Source organism: Musa acuminata, chromosome BXJ3-7 (genome assembly GCF_036884655.1).
Source record: "Musa acuminata AAA Group cultivar baxijiao chromosome BXJ3-7, Cavendish_Baxijiao_AAA, whole genome shotgun sequence".
Taxonomy (NCBI): domain Eukaryota; kingdom Viridiplantae; phylum Streptophyta; class Magnoliopsida; order Zingiberales; family Musaceae; genus Musa; species Musa acuminata.
The window spans coordinates 9,916,170-9,937,181 of NC_088355.1; the positions used below are offsets into that span (position 1 = coordinate 9,916,170).

Consider the following 21,012-nt stretch of genomic DNA (forward strand, 5'->3'; position numbering starts at 1 on the left):
TAACAACAAGGGCACTTCTAGAAACTTTCATAACTCCACCTTCAGCTGTATATTTACACCCAAGGGCCTCTAGGGTGCCTAAAGAGATGATATTCTTTTTTAAATCAGGAACATGTCTAACATTAGTGAGCGTCCTCACAATACCATCACACATTTTAATTCGGATTGTTCATCTACCAACAACATCACATGCTGCATTATTACCCATCAAAACAATTCCACCATTACAAGATTCATATGTGGAAAACAAATCTCTATTAGGACACATGTGATAAGAACAACCCGAATCTAAAATTCATTCATTTTTAGACCTCGTCCTGTCATCAATAGTAGAGAAAATATTTTCAACATTCTCATCAGCTGCTACACTAGCTTCAGTAGACTCAGTAGTTTTCTCAATAATTTTTTCCTTTTGCTTTAATTTATTTTTTAATTTAAAGCAATCAGCCTTAATGTACCCCATTTTATGACAATATCTGCATTACAAATTTCTATGTCTGGATTTAGATCTACTACTGTCAAATTCTCTTTTATCTATTCTCCCCTTAACAACTAGATCTTCAGTCTGATTATCTCTACTTTCCCCAGTGATATCTCTATCTATCTGCTCCTTAGATTTTAGTGCAGATTTAATTTCCTAATACGAAATTATTTCTTTTTCATAAATCATAGTATCACGGAAATGCTTAAAAGATTGGGGAAGAGAACATAAAAGTAACAGGGCCTTATCCTCATCATCAATTTTTTGCATCTATATTCTTAAATCCATAACCAAGGAATCAAATTTATCAAGATGTGAGAGTATAGATGTACCTTTAGTCATTCGAAGAATATATAAACTCTGCTTTAAGTAGAGACGATTCTCTATTGTCCTCTTCATATACAAGGCTTTAAGCTTGTCCCACATGCTCTTAGCTACAGTCTCCGTAGCTATCTCCCGTAAAACCTCGTCAGAGAGATTTAGAATAACGCTGGATTGGGCAATCTTATTCATACTCACAAGATCTTCCTTTGACGTACCATCTGGAATGTTCTCAGCTCCCTGTAGTGTCAAATCAACTCCGTCTTGAACCAGAATGACCTCCATCTTGAGTTGCCACATGCCGAAGTTGACATTTTTGTCGAATTTCTCGACAACAATCTTTGTTATTGTCATCGTTGCCAAAAGATCCCGAAACCAGGCTCTAATACCAGTTTGTTAGAGCTAGCCCCAAGAAATTTACCAAAGGGTAATTTTGACAACCCAATAAAGACAATAAAGCGAAAAGATAAAAACGACAAGAACACCATATTTACGTGGTTCGGTCAGTGGTTCAGTCAATTAACCTTGACCTACATCCACAGACGAAAGAGGAGCAAATCACTACTATAAAAGAGACTATTACAAATGTCTTAGAAAAATGTTCCTAGGTCACAAAACACCCGAAAATACTAAACAAGAAAAAACCCAAAGTATAAGCCCAAACTGTAAACAGGTTTTTCTTGTGGTGCTTCTGACTTCAAAGCCCAAACCCTTATTTATAGTTCCAATAGGAGATAACAAGCCTGATTTTCTCGATGTGGGACTATGGGACTTGTCAAACTAACAGCAAAAACTAAGACTTCTTCCACCTCCCCTTTCCTCCCAGCTTTTGGTCGGAGGAATCAAACTCCATGGATCCTGCCTGCCTGATTAAACCAAATTAAAAGACATACATTAATAAAAAAAAAAAAGATTAAAATGAAGTGGGTTACAGGTGAAGTTCATCGATCCAGAAGTTTGGACTGAACTATACTTCCTTTGTAATAGATTTCATTCATATCATCGAACACTTTACTGGAGTGTTACCTGGCCCAAGAAGGTCAAACTACCTGCAAGGCAATTTCTATACATCATGTATCAGGTGGTAATATTTGTGGCCAAACAAGGCATGCCACTGCTCTATGTCTTCTTACACCGCTTATGATGGGATTGTCCACTCTCACGCACGGTTCAGGTGAGTTGATCATGCAATACACCGACGTGCAGGTTTTTGTTTCAGGGAATCAGAATATAACAAGTAGGATATCATTTATATCGATGGGTTGTTGTGACAAGTCAAAAACTGGCATGTAATGCGACCTTTTACTTCTTTTTGGCTTAAAGTCAAGTCGTCGGAGGGACACTATTGATGGCATCCCAATTGATCGTCTGCCGCAGACTTGTCGCTCGCCATTTGTTGATACAAATCCTCAAGAACTACATATACGTCCTCCGCGCCGGGAGGCAACGTGCCTGCCGCCGAGAATGCATAGAATTTGTTCTTCATCTCTATCCAACTCTGCCCCGGAGTTTTCTTCAGACCTTTTGTTTTTGTCATCACTCTCACCCTCGCCGAGTCCTCCCACCTGCCGCAAGCCGCATAGAGATTAGAGAGCAACATGTAGTTCCCGGTGGCCTGGCCTTCAAGGCCCAACACCTGAGCCACTGCGTCTTCAGCCACCACCGTGCCACCACATACTCTGCAAGAGTTCAGCAAGGCTCCCCAGACACAAGCATTGGGCTTCGTCGGCATGCTTTCCATAAGCTCAATCGCTTCTCTTAGCAACCCGGCTCGTCCAAGAAGGTCCACCAAGCAAGAGTAGTGCTCCATGCACCGTGTGATTCCATGCTCGATCACCATCCGATCGAAGAGACTGCGGCCCTCTGAAACGCGCCCGGCATGACTGCATGCGGACAGAATCGCTATGAAAGTAATGCCGTCAGGGTTGCAACCAGCTCCGGTCATGGCATCAAAAGTTCCGAGAGCTTCATCACATAATCCATGCATCCCATAACCAGCGATCATCGAGTTCCACGAGATTAAATCCTTATCAACTATTTTGTCGAACACTGCGCACCCATCCTTCAGGCTACCACACTTTGTATACATGTTGAGAAGCCCATTTCCTACCAGGAGACTACCATGCAAGAAGCCTCTGATAATATGAGCGTGGATCTCCCTACCTAAACGCAATGCTGATACCTCTGCACAGGCTGATAGCACGGTGGCGACCGTGATCGAGTTGGGCTTCACTCCGGCTCTCTGCATCTGCCTGAAGAGGTCCACAGACTGCTCCAACATTCCAGTCGATGCAAAACCACCTATCACAGCACTCCAACTTACCACATCTGGTGTGACGTCTCCTGTGTTCTCCATTTCGACCAAGATCTCATGAGCCTCATTGCAGAAACCACCAGCTGCATAGCTTGAGATCAATGCATTCCAGCTCACCAGATTCCGCGTCTCCATCTCATGAAACAACCTTGTAGCTTCCTCTCTACTGCCAAGTTTCCCGTACATGCAAACGAGGGAGTTGGTGACAAAAGGGTAACCACCGAAGCCGCATGAAATGGCGAAGCCGTGGATCGCCTTTCCTTTCTGCAACGCCACACTACAGACATAAGGGCAGACAGATAAAGCCACCGCAACTGCTTCTGCAGTGGATTTAACACCCCGAGCCCTCATCTCATCGAACATGGCCAAGACCTCACCATGCTGCTGGCACCGAGCATGCGCCGACAACAACGCCGTCCATGTCACTGGGTTCGGCTCGAGCCCTGTGGATTCCATCTGCCGGAAAGCATCACGAGCAGCTTCGCAGTCGCAATTGAGCGAGTACCCAGAGATCAAATTATTCCAAGAAAAGGCATTTCTTGATGGCATTGCGTCGAACACCTTTCTGACGGCGTCCATCTGGCCCAGGTTGCCATACATTAAGATCAGCTCGTTTGCTACATGGAGGTGAGACTGAAATCCCATGCAAGCAGCATGGTTGTGAATGGAGAAGCAAAGCCTGGGGTTGCGGACAGCCGAGCAGGCCCTTATCGCGAGGGGGAAGGTGAAGCCGTCGGGAAGTGCGCCGAGGGCTCTCATCCGAAGGTAGAGGGAGAGGGCGTCTCGGGGACGGCCGTCGGCGAGTGTGGCGCGAAGGATGGAGTTCCAGAGGAGGGAAGAGCGGCGGTGATCGGAGGAAGCGTCGAATACGGAGAGGGCCTCAGCGAGGAGACCAAAGCGGCTATAGACGGAGACGAGGCGGGCGGATAGGAATGGGGAGAGTTGGTGGTGGCGGCCGGAAGAGAGGAGTTGGGCGTGGATTTGCTTGGCTTGAAGAGGATTGGAGCATCGTCGAAAGAGGGCATCGAAGGACGACGAGGAGGAAGGGTCGCCGCCAGAGGAACAGGAGAGAAGGAAGACATGCGACCGCAGCGGGGTGATCGGGCGGAGGTGGTGCGGGAAGCAGCTTCCAAGTCTAGACAGCATATGGGAGACGGGCGAGACATGGGTTGGCGTGTATGACACAAGATTTTATTTTCACTACCAAAGTTAATGCACAACTCTGCTTTATGTGGGTGGGAACGAAACGATACAACAGAGCCGACACAACGTGTGTCCTTCTCTTCTGATTTCCCCCGTCTACCGGTAGTACATCGCCACTACTATAGACCAATTGAAATGAAAATTTAGCACACAAGCTGAAGCAGAAGATGGAAGTCGAAGATACTGTAGTTGCCGACGGAGACAGCCACGAGAAACGCAGGAAGACATCAAGTATAACCTCGCTTGTAGCGGCGGAAGAGGTCCTCGGTCTGGGCATTCTTGAAGGCGCAGCAGCCGATGATGTAGATCCAGATGAGGACGACGGCGGCAATGATGAGCGCGACGTTGGCCTTGCGCCACTCATTGCGCAGGTTGCCCAGCAGCCCCGCCTTGCAGGAGTTGCAGTTGTAGCAGAGCTGGCTCTGGTCGTTGCTCCAGAGGGCGCAGTCCACGTCCGCCATGGGGTTACTCGGGTTGATCCACAGTGTCGGGTTCACGTACCCATAGCCACATACCGTCGGTGGTTTGCAGCATCCTGACTGCGCTTAAAAATTTGGATCCCAAACGTGTAAGAAGTAGGCATAAAGAACTGTAGAATGATCTTAACGTGGAGTAGTGGCACATCACGATAGTGATGGCAAAGACCTCAGTCGAATGCTTGATGTCGAAATGTTAGGTGACAGGCGATTGAAATCGTTCTGGCATTCTTGCAAGCATCTTTAATTCATAAATGTAACCGACATACATGCTTGTGCAAGTCTAATCGTCCGATTCCGACTCCAACTATCCAACTTGAAGTGAGACTGAAAGAGCAATTCAGAGCCCAATCTATATACATATGTGTTGGTCGGAAAATAATAATGCTCGGTGATAATAATTCAGTCTCTAGAAAGCCAACCCATGTGCAAGCTAACGAGCTAGCACTGGCCAAACACAAGAAACAAAAGTGTTCAGTTTGGTGAATCTACTGACAAGAAGAAGACTAGTGCCTTGAGTAGTGTGGAAAGGGATAAATATGAAGGAAGTAGTACTGGCCTGGAGAGGCGAGAGATCCGTCTGGAAGAACTGATCGGCGGTGAGGTAGGGCTGATCTCGGCCGAGCTTCTGGCAGACGTCGGAGGAGCTCAGGCAGGCGCGAATCTGAATCCAGTGGTCGGTGATGTAGTGGCGGAGCCAGGCGGAGAAGCCGGCGAGGCGGTACTCGTGGTAGGCGCGACCAGGGACGGGATAGGAGCCGTCGGGGCGGGTGACGGCGAATGCGAAGACGAGGAAGATGAGGAGGAGGACGATGAGGGCGGCCATACAGAAGAGGTAGGCAGCGAGCAAGCCCTGCTTGTCCCAGTAGGCGCCCACGAAGCCGGCGAGGGAAACGAGGAGGAGGAGCACGCCGAGGATGATGACGGGCCACCGGGCGAGGCGGACGCACTCGTTGTCCTGCTTGGAGGCGAGCCAGATGCCGGCGCCGATCACGGGCACGGAGCACAGCAGGCCCACGAAGTTGAGCACGGCCGTGATGTTGTTGCTCACGCCCATGGCAAGAAGATGAGATGGGTGGAGAGGAGGAGGCTGGGGAGAATTGGGGATTCCCTTAGCAGTAGCGTCACCGTGGGAGGTGACTTTCCTAGCATTCCAGTATGCTTTTCACACACAGTTGCTTTATGCCTACAAGATGGGGAATCGAGATAAAAGGTAAGGGTTGGAGCGCTGGGTTTTAGTTTATTAAACAGTATCGATGCTCATGAAAATATAGCATGGACTGACAAAAATGGATCTACATCGATTTGATTTGATTGAGAATGGAAAAAACAGTAAAAAGTGACCATCTATTATTATCGATGAGCTGAAAACATCAATATTCTCAATGTTAAAATAAACAATCATCGGGCCATGTAAATCTCGATGGCAGGCAACATCATAGCATTCTTTTTCTGAAGAAAATCGAGTAGAACAACCACCTAAAAGTTGATTGTAGCTACAAATGTATTTCAAACTAAATCTCATCGTTTTTATTCTTTTAGGAAGTCAGCTCCAACCTCCTAGTGATCATCATCATGGCCATCTGGGTCCCCTCCTCCACCTATCTATCACCTCCAGCTGCAACAACAGTGTAAAATGAAGTTTAAAAACAATCCCAAAGCCTCTGAACTTAATTTCAAATGTTCTTGAGAGGAACATTTTTACCACAAAAGTACTGAGAGCACAAAGGGCATTCATGTGGCTTGTCCTTCTCGAGCCAAAACGATACTACATCATGCTCATCTTCTGCAAAAGCAATAACAGAAACTTATGAATAGACATGAACATCATGTTCTTTCACAGAAGCCAGACTAGTCAAGCAGACTTATTGTTAATTCATCCTAGGAAAGAGGAGTCGAGGATCAGACAGCAGGAAAAGTAAAAAGGGTAACAGTGTGTAGTAGTTAATCTTGCTCCTAACAAGTTACCACCTTCACCACCAGGACAGCCAATTATTCTCTTGTTATCGTAGGACTAATTAACAGCAGGTGCTTCCTACAAATAGACAAAAAGGAAATTTATGATGTGATAAGACAAGCAGACTATAATAATTAGTGTACTAGATGTTGTTGTATGATGAGCCGATGACATATATGATCTGACGAAGGCCAATGTAGTGGCTGCTAGCGAATCGTCAGAGTTGTGACAGTTGTCCAATCTCTGGCTCAGGAGTGAAACATCACTCCGTCAGCTATCGAATATAATTCCTCTCCATCTGTTGTTGTTGGAAGAGTGCATGCCATTGATGATGTATATATCTAATAATACATGACTACATGACTATGATGATATTATTTGGTACTATTACATGATATGCATCACTTGTATATTGATTATCTCCTATAGAATATAATTAATTTCTAAGAATAATATTGATGTATCAACCATATTGTTATTGGCTTATCATTGATTTCGTCCCTTTCCCTACTGGGCATTTGTACTCATTACATTGTTTTCATCTATGGTTAAGGATTTATAAGAGACCTGAGTTGGGATGTGGAATGGAGCTATATATGAATGAGCAACTGGATGGTTTGCTTGGTAGCTAGTTGATTTTTGTAATTTTCATTTCTTGAGGTTTATGAATTAAAAATGATATGCAATTATTGTAAAATGGACTTTTAAAGTAGTGGTTTATGCAGGGTGGAATTCACTTGGCATGCCAGGAGTTTGATAGTACCAGGGCTTAACAAGATCTTATTCAAAGACAGATAGAGAACTCTCTAAACCACAATATTAATGGCTTAATGACTTCTTAAATCTAATATTTGTCCAAAGTATAGCTATAAATCAATATGAAAATAATAATGGACAAACATAACTAGAAAATAGAAAATTCATACAACATGCCTTCGTCTAAGGCCAGCCAAGGTGGGGCCTCCCAATATCTCTGAAGAGGCCATAAGAGGTGGTTCAAGGACCAGCCACTCATAATAAGAATGTCACCTTCTGCCAGAATATAACATATATGGAGATCACAACCTGATAAAAAGAACTAATACGTTTGATATATAAAAAGGCCAAACACCACCAAAGGAACATTTTGCATCTCCAACCCTTTCACCTCACCCAAGAAACACAAGCACAACACAGAAAAGAACCATGAGGTTTGCACTCATGTACAGAGTAAGATCCATAATCCTAATACTTCAAACCTGAATAAATCAGCTACTTTGACAAATAACTAGTTTTCATTCTCAATGTTCTCATTCTTGGTATTTTATGTTATTCTTCACCAAATGTTCTCAATGCAGCCTCCAGATGACAATTGACATCTAACCTTGAACACTTGAGACCGGCATGTGATAACAGATTTTTTGGCTCTACATCAGCAAATTACGGTATGCAACCATAATGGAACTACCATTTCAAAATATTAATTATGATGTTAATTGAACTTTAAAATCCAACAAAAATGCTTTATTATTTTGAGAGAACAATGTAGTCTTCACTAAGTAAACAATGTAGAACAATTTTGTGCATGATTATCACTGAAATTATAGTTTACAATGAAGAACTATTACGTTTGAAATATATCTGTTGTCCCAATTACTAATTTCTGTTTGAATAATTAAAATGCTTTAGATTTTGAATTATAATCTTTGAACAAAAATAGAAGCTTCAATGTATTGCTTTCTTTCTAATAAGTGAAATTAACATTTTTCACTTCAGGAAAGTTAATGACATTACAATGTTTCAAAATACAGAATTGGCTAAATCTTCACCTAATTTTCAGCAGCTGGGGCTAAATTAGACTTAGTTGATAATTTATTTACTTTTTTTAAGGGAAGACAAAATCAAACCAGTATAAGCAAATAAAAGTATATATCAGGATCAATACAAAAATTGGCGGGAAAATCACAGCCCCAACTAAAGCTAGAAGATCTAGTTCGGGCAAGATTAGCCAAGACATGTGTTGTCTTGTTGAGGTTTCTAGAGATGTAACAAAAGGAAGTGCCGATAGTTTGATAGAGGTAATTAATGTCCTGGACAAAGGAAAGAGAAATGTGAGAAGAAAAGGAAAATGAATTAGTCAAAGCGATCATACAATGTGTCTATTTTTCTTCTGAAAGATCACACAAATTGATTCCTTATGTATAGAAGGTCCTCCTGGACATCAATGGCAAACCTGTATGTTCGAATTTATAGTAATTTTTACTCAATCTACAGCCTGACCGTATCATACATGTATGTTAAGCCTTATTTTCAAACCGACCATGTAAATCTACAAGTGTATGCCTAACATCCTAGAAAATTACATCACAAAGAACTCCTAGGACACTTTTTACCAACCTTACAACTCCATAATGCACCTAATGTTCGATATTGTAATCACAAAATCGGCATTTCAGAATTAGGACTGCTGACCTTAGTGCCAAAAGGGCCCGCCGGAGCATCCACATCGAAACGCTTCTTCCCCTGAATCAAATCAGTCAATAGTATACAAGGTCAGCGCATGCTGAACCCTCTTTTGGAGAGAGAGAGAGAGAGAGAGAGATTCTATCAAACAATAACACGGACAACTAAAAATCCCAACCTCGAGCTCCTCGCGCTCGAGTCCAGTGGCGATCGGCATCACATCCACCACTCTCTTCTTCAACGATCCATCACCTGAGGCCGAGAGGGGTGAAAAGAAACCAACCGCCAAACGAAGAATTAGCTTGGAAGTTCGCAGAAACCCTAAGGGAAAGAAGAGATCGGATGGAGGAAAAGGGAAACCTACCGGACACGGAAGAGTAGAGAGGAGTTGCGGTCATATGCAGCAGCAAGAACGAGGCGGCAGCGGAGGGCGGGGACAGCCGCGGAAGCTTGTGGCTTCCAGAGAACGGATCGCCCGGCGTGGGCGACGCATACCCTCCTCCACAGCGTCTCCTTGCTGCTGGCATCTATCTGCCTTCCTGTGTTTCCGATCTGTTATGTTGCGTCGGATTGGGTTAAGAGAGAAGAATGAGGTTGCCAGTTCGCGTCCTTTGGTCGCCGCCGTTTCATTAAAGCCTAATTCTTATTTCTTATATTATTGTTGTCAGTATTATTAAAGGTGGCCCGTACTCTATAGTGTCGGTCTACGGGACGGCAAAATTGGATTAAGAGAATTTAGTTTAACCATTAAATCCAGTATATTGTTATTAGGTAATTTAGTTTTATTATAAGTCAAGATTAAACTCACAACCAAGTAAAAGATGTTAGAGATAAATACCTATAATTATTATACACTTGAACTAAACATGTGAAATCAAGGATTATTCATAAGGTAGATAGAAATATCATCACCAATAAATTTTATAAAATCATCACCAATAACTTTTATAAGAGTATTTAAAAATAATTTTTAATACCAACTAGTATTATCACAATTGTAAATATTCTACGAGTCCACAAAATCATATTTACCTTTGACCACCTTTACCCATAGGCTATTACCATTGTTAATTCTAAGAGAATACGCTTACCAGAATATATTCTGATAGTTATACAGTGCGGATAGACACAAAGTTGGGGCAAAGGTTGGGACGTAGTCTGATTCCAAAGAGACCGGCAATGCTTTCTACACTTATGTTGGCAAATGAGCATTTCTAGATCAAGTCGTACCTCTTAACAATTCAAGGGACCCACCGAAAAAGGGCCCCGCACCTCAGGTGTTTTACAGGCCGGTCACTGTTTCACGCGTCGATTAAGCGGTCAAAGAAGTTCATCGAGCGGAAAGGGGCAAAACTAGTCCAACCCGTCTCTCGTCGAATCCCTTATCAGCGCGCGTCAAAGACCCTCCTGATCTCCTCGGAGTCATCTCTCGGAGGGAGGAGGATTTGGGGGGGCTTCTTTTCCTTCCCCCAATAGAAGTCTGTGTCTGTTACCAAAATGTTCCGATCATCGAGCGCTATGAGGATGTCGGACGAGCACCTCCTACCGGCGGCGGCGGCGGCGGCGGCTCGGAGATCGTTACTGGAGCCGGATGGCCTTCCCTCGTACGACCCCCACTCCGACATCAGTAAGAAGCTGGTGCAGCGGGCGAGGCTTTCCGAGAACGCCGTGCACGTTATCCCCGTCGTCGTCGTCCTCTGCGCCATCATCCTCTGGTTCTTCTCCGCCCACGGTACCTATCCTCTCCGATCCTTCCTCTCCTTTTACTTTTCTCCTTTTTATCTTCTGGTTTGACGACGAGAGGGGTTTCCCCTCTTGTTCAATACTTAATCTGTTTCCGATGCTCTTCCATTCTGGGTTTCCAACAAAAAGAAGAAAGCATAGATCTTGGCCTCTGAGAAAATTTTCTTCTTTTGGTGCTGTTGTTTTCCGATTACGTGCTTCGGCAACCCTTTGTTTTTCCCTCTTTATTTTCCGCATTTTAGATGAGGATAGAAATTTAACTTTCCGTAGAAGATATTGATCTTACCGTATAGATTTGGAGTCTCATCTTGACGTCATGATGTGAATGCAGATTTCTTTACCCTGTCAACTTTGATTGTTCAACGTTTCATTCAATTCACCCCCACTGTATCTTTTTGTTGTAATGGGTCTCCCTCACATCACAATCTGCTTGATAGAACAGAGATGGGTGACTATACCTACCTTGAGACATTTTTCTTGGTTTGGTGAACAAACGTTTACGTTCTTTTTACTTAGTGAAGTTGCTGTGGTGAACGAAGATGATTCTTTTTTGGCAGAATCGAGAATATGAACGGCGAGGACTGCTGCTATTCGGATGTGTGATCCCTGGAAATCGGACAAAGAAAATTAGGCAGACGATTTGGTGGCTTCCAAGTAAACTAAAGAAGACTTGAAAGATTAGGATATGTTCCATCCTTCAGAAGAAGAAGAAGATTAGTCATTTAGTTTGCTTCCTATACAGAATCCTCTGAATAAATTCCACGTATTGGACACCCTTCAACTAATGAGGATTTAGTTCTTGTGGAACTTCTTCCTTTGTAAATACTTTAGAGGAATACAGAACCCCATTTTGTTTTCTTTTCTCGTTATCATTCAAATGTTCTTATATAGTTTGGTAGCAATTGAGTATTGCAAGCTTAGCAGCAATTGAGTATAAACTCTTCTCTCTTTCATTTGAAGCGTCTTATCTGAATTATTGGCCACCTTTAGGTTCTATTCTGATACAAGTAAAATCGAATTGGATATGTACTTGCCTTGTGACAGGATTACAGGGTTGGTGACGGTTCGCTCAGCTCCTCAGTCCATCACTTTTGTTTGTAAACATATATCTCAGCGTTACTGCCATCCGGTCAAACTTAATTGCAATTGAGGAGCTGAAAGGACGCTTAGTGCACACGTATTTTGATTCTATGTTTGTATCTCTATAATTATAAAAAGTAGAATATTTAGATTTTTTTTTTTTTTTCTGACGGACAACGGCTCCATTGAAGATCGTGAAATAATTATTATGGATAAGAAGAACAACGACGAAAAATGAAGGTTGTTTTGTATCTGTGTTGACACTAATATAGTTGTCAAACGATAAGAGGGTCACCAATATAAATGTCGAGATGTGTCGCTTTATATTTGCGTCGACATCGGTACAATTATCGAGTGATGAAAGAATCCTCTTAGTCGTATCATCATTTGTCACCACCAATGTCGTCCATCATGATTAATCAAAGCATTAAAATTATTATTTTTATTTTTTATTATATATTTTTGTTAATAAAATTAATGGACTAAGATAAATGGATTTAGACGTTTCACTTTTGTTACTGTAGTAATGTAATTGTAACTTTTCAAAGTATAAAAATCGAAATGCTAAAGATAACTAACTATAGGATAATGTATAATTAGTCGCTTTTGTGTGCAGACTTCTAAGAAACAAATTAGAGAATTTTTCTTGACTGGATTATTATAGGAAGATTGTGAGATTGGTATATGTTTTAGAATCAATTTGCATAAGTAGCAAAGTCACCCTTCATCGGTGTATGGTCAAAGGATAAAACAGCATACCTATTTTGTTGGGGATACGAAACTTTGAAATCAAGAGAGAAATTTCAAAGATTAACAACCTGAAAATAAACCAAAAAAATTGATGCAAAATCAATATGGTTCCATATTTATGAATAAAATTTTAGTTCTTAATTATATAAGATAAATAAATACAAAGAATGTCTACTTTCAATTAACCCAAATCCAGATATTGAAGAGCAGGGAACATTTTCAGGTGCTATCGAAGGGACTTTTCACCAAGCGAGAGCGATCTTGGGAAGTCCTCAAACTTTTGTTGACCGATGCTGTTCGTTTCACGTATGCGCGTTACTTGGAAACCCTGACATCCATAAAGGTGAATGACAGAGATAGATGCATGGTGGTGTGTCAGATAGAACTTGCTTTTTTGGATCATTTGGAAGCTATCGCTTAAGAATCCTATATATTAACGTGACAGCGGCTGGAGAGAGAGAGAGAGAGTGCAGGTTGGGATAAATAGACACCAATCCAAGTCGAACAATAGCACAAAGAGATGTGTCGCGTCAATAATAAGGTGCGCTGTCAAGTGTAACATAGGTAACTTGTACACGTCCTTAGTGGTGGAATATGAGTTGGGGTGGCGCCGAAAAGCCTTTTTTTATATATATTTTCCACTAAATTCCTGATTGACACATTAAGGAAACTAAGTACAATGAAGTAAATATCTTTCGTAGTAGGACCCATCACGAGATATTGTGGCAAGATTGAAGGGACGGCTGTGATGGGAGGGCGCGGAAGAGGATGGGTGCACCGTATTGCGGATACAAGAGCATCAGAACGGTCGGCGCGTGAACGTAGGCCGGAGAGAGGCGGAAGGAGGAGCGTTGGAGGATGATGGCGAGGGTGAGCCTGGCCACGAGCAGGGCCAGGTTCTGGCCGACGCACGTCCGAGCTCCAAGCCCAAAGGGTATGAATGCGGTCGGACGCAGGGCCGCCCGGCTCACCCCCTCCGCGAACCGACCCGGATCGAACCGGGCTACGTCCGGGCCCCACAGTCTCTCATCGTGGTGGATGGCGATGATTGGGATGAGCAAGTCGGTGCCGCGTGGTATCCGGTAGTCGCCGAGCTCCACGTCAGCTTTGGCGCGCCGTATGGTCGCCACTGCCGGCGGGTACAACCGCAACGTCTCGTTGAGTATGAGACCGAGCTGCGATATTTTTGGGGAAAGAGGAAAAGGAATGATGATAGGAAGAACGGAGAGGAGAATGTGAGGGACGGTCAGGGGGAGGGGGGAGGCGCGGTACGGTACCGTCTTGAGCTCGGCCAGGTGGTCGCGAGTGGGGATGTCACGTGAGCCGCACACCTTGAGGACCTCCGCTCGCGCGCGCTCCTGCCACTCCGGGTGCATGGCGAGCAGCACCGTCGCCCACGTCAGGAGGTTCGACGTGGTCTGCTTCCCGGCGAAGAAGAACGTCTTGCACTCCTCCACCATGTCGCCTGCGGTGATACCCCCCGGCGATGACGCGCTCGCGTTGATCATCAGCCGTAAAAGGTCCTTCTCGCATCGGCCGCCAGGCTTCTCGTCATCCGAGCTCTCTTTTCGTCGCCGGATCAGCGCGATGAGACCCCTCCTGATCTCCTTGTCTAGTTTCCACGACATCGTGTTCTTCTTCGTGGGTAAGAATCTAGGTGATGTGTTAATTAAAGCGGGATTCAATCGATCGAACGGGAGTAAATTGTCGGACGATCGGGAAAGACGACCTACCTGTAACCAGGGATGAAAACCTTGCGAAATGCTTCGGCTGCAAAGACCATCTGCTTGGTCTGCAATTGGAAGACGGCCTTGCCATCATCGTAACTACTACCCAATGCCGTCCTCGTGATCGCATACTCGGTTACCTCCTGGAACCATTCGGAGACGTCTATTTCTACCTCGCCGGAGGCTGGCAATTTCTCCACCATTCCCTGTACCGTCTTCCCGATCAATGGTATCAGCAACTGATTCCAATCACGGCCAAAGACGAAGAACGAATCAGCAATTGCTATTCCAACGAACGAAACAAGTTCCTACACCGAAAATTTTTGAAACAAGACGTGAAGAAAAGGCACCTACTTTGATATTCTCCATGTGAAATGCTGGAGAAAGGATCTTCCTGTGCTGAGCCCATTTCTTTCCTCTAAGGTTCACCAATCCCTCGCCTTCGAGCTGCCGGACCAGGGGGTGGGATTCGTAGCGATCGAAGAACTCCGCCCGCGTCGAGAATATCTCTCGGATCAGGTCCGGGTCGGCGATGGTGATGCGAGCCGTCGGCCCAAACCACAATAGGAACGTAGAACCTACGAAAGAGATATTTGCCACCACATTTTGTGACGTAGAACAACCAATCCTTCAAGAAATGAGACGTGTACACTTGCACTCGGTGCTGCATTGGTCTTAGGAATTTTAAGAGCAGAAGCAAAGGCCAATCATAAGACAAGGTAACAAAGCAGAGCAGGTTATGTAAGTGGGACAAGGAAATGGAGTGTAACAACAAACGACTACAAGCCTCGTATTTCTTCTGTATGCACATACAATACAAATACAGAGAGAGAGAGAGAGAGAGAGATGCTTTTTGTTTTTTCCCTTTCTTTTGATGATTCGATAGATCTCGAAGAATGAGATGCATTTCATCAATCACGTTCAAGGGTAAAAGGGAAAAACAAATAAGTAATCATAAAGTAGTGGTACAATTCAATTCCGAAAAGGAAACAAAAAGCATATCTGGACTCGATAAGAACAGAAGCGTGTATGCATTGCAAACACGACGGAACAATTGACCATAGAAAGGAAAATCTTACTGAGAAAACAGTTCAAAATGATGCATGCAATTTACACACTACCTCAAGAACAATACTCTGACCATAGAACACCAAAAAGGATTGGAAACATGCGTTAAAACACGGAACAATATAAAGCAAACTAAGAAGGCAGTTGCTGCCATCGAGCGCAGACCAAGCGATCTAAGATATAAAGCACGGGACAATATTCAAAGGAGATAAGAACAGGAAAATTAGAGTGGAGCAAGGGGGAAAACCAAAACAAACAAAACAAAGAAAAAGAAATCTCAAACTCTCCGATCAACACCAACAAAATCGAGACGGAGAAAGATATGCGAGGAGGAGGGAGGGAGGGAGTACCATAGATCTTCTTCCAGTGGTGGTAGAAGGAGAGAACTCTTGGGAGAATATTATGAGAGGTTTGAGGCACCATTGGCTTGGAAGAGGCCTCCAACATCAAGCCAACCATCTCTTTGACACAACCTACAAAAAAGCGGTAAGGGGGTCCCCTTATGCCTTGACTCGCGAAGTGATGCTCCAGTCTCTTTGGCCTCCACCATAAATAATCCAAAAGCTTCAGCACCATGAACATGCACAACCCCGAGGAAACCAGAGACAAAAACCATGTCACTGCATCCCCCATCGTCCCTGTATCCTTCTTGTTCTTATTCTTCTTCCTCTACCTCCTATATATATACATAGTGGAAACCGAAACAGAAGCCAGTCTTCTCCACTGTCGTACCCTTCTTCTTGTCTCAACCAAGCTGTATATACCTGAATGGGTGGGATCAAAATATAACTAGTAAGAGAAAGAAATGTTTGAGACGGAGAAAGTGACAGGAGCCGACTCCTGGGTTATATATATTGAGATCGAGCTAGCTGCAGTAAGGGTAGGCAGGGCAGGCGGGGCGTTGGCGTTGGGCTGTAAGGGTGAAGTAGAATAAGATAATCGGTGTGGTGATTATTTAATTGGGCTCCGGACAGTCCCTCATCGGCTTCCCGACCATGCGACATGGAAAATGAGAAGTAGAATAAGATAGCCAGCCAGCCAGCCACCTTGTTACGGTTGCTGAATGAATGCCAGCCCATCATTTGACGGGTCACACTCTCTCAGGTTGTCGCATTTATTTCACTCTGGGAAAATAGCATATGCCCTCCGCAGGGAACGGTGGGCCGAACCAAGAGAGCTTTTCCCATGCCAGAAACTAGAACACGAGTTCTGGACTGTCCATGGTTATTGCTTTGCCACGTCCTCTCCTAAATGATTGCTCTCATGCTACTTCTTCGACACCCTAGGCATGCACATAGCACCTAGCCTCCTCCGCTCCTTCTATCGTTCGAAACATGTTCGTTGTGAAACATATGAGAAGGTGATTCTGAAATAACCAAGTTCAAAAAGAAAGAAGCTGCAGATGCGCGCGAAGCTTTTTTCTCCCTCGTTTGCTGCCAATCAATATAGGATCCGATGTTTCATGTGACTCTGAGACACTTGCTGATTGCAACCACTCACAAGTACGTGACATGCAAATGTGCTGGACTAGTATCACAACAGTTGTGGCGCGATTGACGTAACCCAGGAGGAGCTACTGTGGCTCGTGTCTATTGGTTTGATATTAGGGCGAGTCTAAGGCACCATCGGGGGCATGGAATTCCCGCTACCTATAGCTGCACCTAACGGACTAGTAGGAGGAGGTCTAATGTCAACTGGGTTGAAAGCAGAGCGAAGGGACCTATCCTTTCCTCACAGCATCTCCAGCTACAAGACTCGACGAAACTTAGATTTGTTTCTCCTGATGGCATTTGTTACAGCGCCTAGCAACTCGACTGTCCTGCCTCAACACAGAATTGACAACCAAATCACTCCAGAATCCAGTTTCACTTGCAAACAGTAGAAGCTCTCCATAAGCTGACGTCCAAACCGGTCTCGTCGCCTCTCAGTTTGTTCACTCACGCAAGTTTTCTTGTCAAACCGTCTCATGCATACACCAAGAATGCTAAGATGGTGCTTTCCCAGACGGCAAGTAGCTGAAGAAGAAAGTGGCAACTTGGAAGGGATGAAACGGAACAAGTTTGCCAAGATTTAAGATACTCCGAAGCATCACAAAGAGTCAGCAGTCGTGTTGTCCTAGGAAACCATCACATGGAAATACCACAAGGTTACCGAGGTATTATTCTTATTCTTCCAGGTGGTATGTAGGGAAACTTGAAGTGATATAAACCATGACGAGCTACTCAAGGATTTAGATACTCCATGCAACGCAGGACTTTGTGGTCATGTCTCGGCTTCTTGGAATTATTAAGGACCTTCAGAGAAGACAGAGGAGGAGCATGGTGAGACCCACGACGGGTCTTTTCTATATTATGTAGTATGGAGTACAGCTAAATGCTGTGTGTCGGAGTAGGCAATTCAGACATCAAGGAGCGAACTTGAAATGGATGAACAGATTAAATTAGACAGAGAGGGGCCTTCAGTCGTCGGCTCAAAGGGCCCAGCGGAAGGACATCGGTTAAACCTGGGGTTGATCTTGGAAGGATGCGCTTACATAAGGACACAAGCAGAGCAACAAACAATAGCCATCGTCCATAATAAATATAAAGGAGGAAGGAAAGAACAAGAAAGCGAACACCGTCTAAGGTGGAGCATTCCATGCCATGCAAATATGCATCCTTTATTATTTTCATTAATGTATATGTATTTGGAATCTCAAAACAGACGACGATGAGGTGGAGGGTCGCGGGGGGGCCCTTGGAGCTTTCGCTGCTTGGAATTTGCACGCGGTGTGAGCAACCACCCCGACCAAATTGCGGCCCACGTCCAAAAGAGGGTGGGGCCCGAGTGGTTGATTAGTGGGCCCCGCTCTTGGGGCAAGAGGACAGCCTCAGTATTATTACTTCCCGGACCGAGTGGTGGGTGATGTCACCTGTCTTATCACCACCACCAGAAACCTTTCCGACGTGACCCGCAGGCGCACTACTCATCTCGAACATGTTTGATGGGTTCGTTCTCTACCAACCAGTTTAATTATCCCTAGTCCTCAAACAGATACTGCCCGAGAAGTGAGATTATTTCTATATGAAAGCGAAGTATCCATGGCCCGACCCTCTTACGAATCCATGTAATGCCTTCTCTCATTCATATACAAGTTTTAGGATTATTCCAGAAGCAAAAATTTTTGTTTGGGAATAATTAATAGTGATAATGACAAGGGTCCCCGACGTTGTCTCGTTGCCTTGTAAGGTTGTTGTTGCAGGTCACATGGCAATAAATAATTGTACAAAAAGCTTTGTCCGGGAGTGTCAAGTTGTGTGTTCATCATCTTCAGGAGATTCACTGATACAGGGTGATGAAAATGGAGCTCTGACAATGCAGCTCTATGCCGTCCCTTTTGGCCTAAATTTCGGTTAAGATGAGATCCTGGCAGCAGGGAGAAAACGGAAGTGGGCGACGGGATGTGGATGGATGATGATGGATTTCTATGATATATGTCGTCTCCTCCATCATTAACCTTGTGTTTAATCAACACAACTTTAATGAGTTATACCTTTGTGATGAGAGTAAATTCTTCTGCATGCTACGTGCTCACATACTACTACTATATTGTTCCTCCTGTCGACGTATACTATTATTTTAACAAGATCAAGCTCTCATGCAAATTGCAATGTCGACAAGTCTCGCCGGTTCCACAATTAGTGTAAAAGGAGACTAGCCATCGATCTGTTTATTGCAATCACATCTCGCGACCGTAATTAACTATCCCAAAATAAACAACGTGATTCATGTCCCGCGTAGCTTCATGAAATCCTCATCGACAGTACATCATGCTCCGACCTTTACAGGACAACACGACAATAAAAGAGAGGCCAGAGAGAGACACAAATAAAAGAAAGAAACCTCATCCTCAGCTTCTTTTCTTTCTTACGGAGTCCAAAAGATTGGGATCTATACCTCGTAAAGAAATCTTCTCCGACTTGAGTGTCGGAAGAGAGGCGTCGAGACAGTCAGTCGTCCGTTCATTTTATTTATTCATATGACAACACGAAGAAGCGATCTGACAAAACAACACCTATCGCTATGCTAATACTATCTGGTGAAAATTAAGTCTGCTTGCTCCACCACCTGTATCATTTCACGTTTTTGGTCCATGTTTAGGAAATCCGGAATGCAGAATTCACATTTGACATATAATAGACTCAAGTAGATCGATGTCAGTAATCGTACTGCTCGGTCTGGTTGTGCTCAACCTCCAGTACTTGCTTCTCGTGTTTCCACTCGGTGTTTCAGATACGACGACAGCGTAACCTATGGTACTTCTGCCCACAATCTACCCATAACTCTCCTCAGGACTCGTGGCCATTGGTAGCTTTGACTTACTTTTCGTTCCTTACCGTAACCCCGTTCATCGTTCCTCACCGGTGATTCCACACGATTGAAACGTCTTGTTATTGTTACTAATGAAGTAATCATTAGCTTGCATTCAGTCAGAAATGCGTCATAGGGTCCACTTTTGGCATTTTCCTTTCTTGTTCTCCAGCTAAGATCTTTCCCGCATTTATAGCGAGCTACCCTATGATTTGACAAGGAGAAGTAATAATAATCAATTGGAGGACTTCACTGATCGATCAACGGATCTTGATGCCAAATCTTCAAGAAAGTCGTAAGGGCTATCTATCTATCTTTCATGGCCTGTCTAATATATTATGTGATGCTAATTTCTTTATGCAATTAGGACCACTATTAAGTTTAAAGAAGTCAGATAGCACTGCTGGCAAATTGCCATGATCTGGAGGCAATTAGGATGGGACTTGCAGATGGAAGGGCCGACGTCCGCACCTTCGCATGCCTTCCTTCTTCCAATGATCTAAGAAGCACATGAATTCATCTATAGGAGGTCAACATTTGGTCCCATCAAATTGTCAGCATCATTAGTCATAATTATAGTAATGTTTTGAAGATAAAATTCAAACGACTGTCGAGGTATGAGGCCGAAGTAGACGTCCTTTGTGCCCAAGTAGGAACCATGAGACGTGAAAGACGGCAACCCATCTCTCGTACGTACGTAGAGCTAGTCAACGTATATCCTACCCTGACCTCACACGCGAGAATCCGCTGCTGCTTCGCAAGCATAAATGCGGGCACGTGGAGACAATGACTTGGTTCGGTGGGGGTGGGGTGGGGTCCATGGCAGGATGCGGTGGTTTCGCAGGGATTGGCGGCTGGTTAGCTGGTCTTCGTCCTACCCAAGTCTGTCCCGAGCCACAACACTTGCCCTCCTTCCCCACCACGAATGCCGTTGCCATTAATGCAATGCCTTCACCTGCTCAACTCGGGCTTCGTTTAATTGTACAGGAAGCCATAAGTGGGTCCTCCATGCATGTGGCCTTGGGCTCATCGTCCGGCCCCGTGATAGGGTAGCAGCACATGTAGCCTCATCTAATCCCCGAACCAACCACCACACCTTT

At 44.3% G+C, this 21,012-nt stretch overlaps 4 protein-coding genes across 7 annotated transcripts; all 4 read right to left on the minus strand.

The window, feature by feature from the left end:
- Positions 1-2,028: 2,028 nt before the first annotated feature.
- On the minus strand, positions 2,029-4,262 carry LOC135643651 (putative pentatricopeptide repeat-containing protein At1g17630). The gene has a single exon (XM_065160876.1). The coding sequence runs from the start codon at positions 4,260-4,262 to the stop codon at positions 2,145-2,147; it is 2,118 nt and encodes a 705-aa protein (XP_065016948.1). The 3' UTR covers positions 2,029-2,144.
- Positions 4,263-4,364: 102 nt separating this feature from the next.
- Positions 4,365-5,981, minus strand: LOC135643652 (tetraspanin-2-like). The gene is made up of 2 exons (XM_065160877.1): positions 5,355-5,981; positions 4,365-4,858 (listed from the first exon to the last, which is right to left on the minus strand). Exons 1-2 carry the CDS (start codon positions 5,850-5,852, stop codon positions 4,547-4,549), a joined length of 810 nt encoding a protein of 269 aa, XP_065016949.1. The 5' UTR covers positions 5,853-5,981; the 3' UTR covers positions 4,365-4,546.
- Positions 5,982-6,116: 135 nt separating this feature from the next.
- On the minus strand, positions 6,117-9,813 carry LOC103991865 (cytochrome c oxidase subunit 5b-2, mitochondrial-like). 4 transcript variants are annotated; one of them, XM_065160878.1, is made up of 7 exons: positions 9,559-9,813; positions 9,373-9,446; positions 9,204-9,254; positions 7,686-7,784; positions 6,767-6,830; positions 6,501-6,581; positions 6,117-6,413 (listed from the first exon to the last, which is right to left on the minus strand). In XM_065160878.1, exons 1-4 carry the CDS (start codon positions 9,719-9,721, stop codon positions 7,764-7,766), a joined length of 309 nt encoding a protein of 102 aa, XP_065016950.1. In that variant the 5' UTR covers positions 9,722-9,813; the 3' UTR covers positions 6,117-6,413; positions 6,501-6,581; positions 6,767-6,830; positions 7,686-7,763. The 4 variants fall into 4 exon arrangements, with proteins under 4 accessions (XP_065016950.1, XP_065016954.1, XP_065016953.1 ...); XM_065160882.1 differs by lacking the exon at positions 7,686-7,784; XM_065160881.1 differs by lacking the exon at positions 6,767-6,830.
- A 3,477-nt stretch (positions 9,814-13,290) lies between these two features.
- LOC103991557 (cytochrome P450 734A6) lies at positions 13,291-16,372 on the minus strand. The gene is made up of 5 exons (XM_009411050.3): positions 15,913-16,372; positions 14,849-15,072; positions 14,501-14,733; positions 14,045-14,420; positions 13,291-13,942 (listed from the first exon to the last, which is right to left on the minus strand). The coding sequence occupies exons 1-5, from the start codon at positions 16,193-16,195 to the stop codon at positions 13,478-13,480; spliced, it is 1,581 nt and encodes a 526-aa protein (XP_009409325.2). The 5' UTR covers positions 16,196-16,372; the 3' UTR covers positions 13,291-13,477.
- Positions 16,373-21,012: the final 4,640 nt, after the last annotated feature.

Coding starts and splice junctions, on each gene's coding strand:
- LOC135643651 (XM_065160876.1), bottom strand. CDS start 4,262: ATGCTGTCTAGACTTGGAAGCTGCTTCCCGCACCACCTCCGCCCGATC.
- LOC135643652 (XM_065160877.1), bottom strand. CDS start 5,852: ATGGGCGTGAGCAACAACATCACGGCCGTGCTCAACTTCGTGGGCCTG. Junction 4,859..5,354: donor CGGATCTCTCGCCTCTCCAG/GCCAGTACTACT, acceptor TTTTAAGCGCAG/TCAGGATGCTGCAAACCACC.
- LOC103991865 (XM_065160882.1), bottom strand. CDS start 9,721: ATGCCAGCAGCAAGGAGACGCTGTGGAGGAGGGTATGCGTCGCCCACG. Junction 9,447..9,558: donor TCTCTACTCTTCCGTGTCCG/GTAGGTTTCCCT, acceptor TCTCGGCCTCAG/GTGATGGATCGTTGAAGAAG. Junction 9,255..9,372: donor TCGAGCGCGAGGAGCTCGAG/GTTGGGATTTTT, acceptor GATTTGATTCAG/GGGAAGAAGCGTTTCGATGT.
- LOC103991557 (XM_009411050.3), bottom strand. CDS start 16,195: ATGGGGGATGCAGTGACATGGTTTTTGTCTCTGGTTTCCTCGGGGTTG. Junction 14,734..14,848: donor TTCACATGGAGAATATCAAA/GTAGGTGCCTTT, acceptor GATTGGAATCAG/TTGCTGATACCATTGATCGG. Junction 13,943..14,044: donor ACCTGGCCGAGCTCAAGACG/GTACCGTACCGC, acceptor AAAATATCGCAG/CTCGGTCTCATACTCAACGA.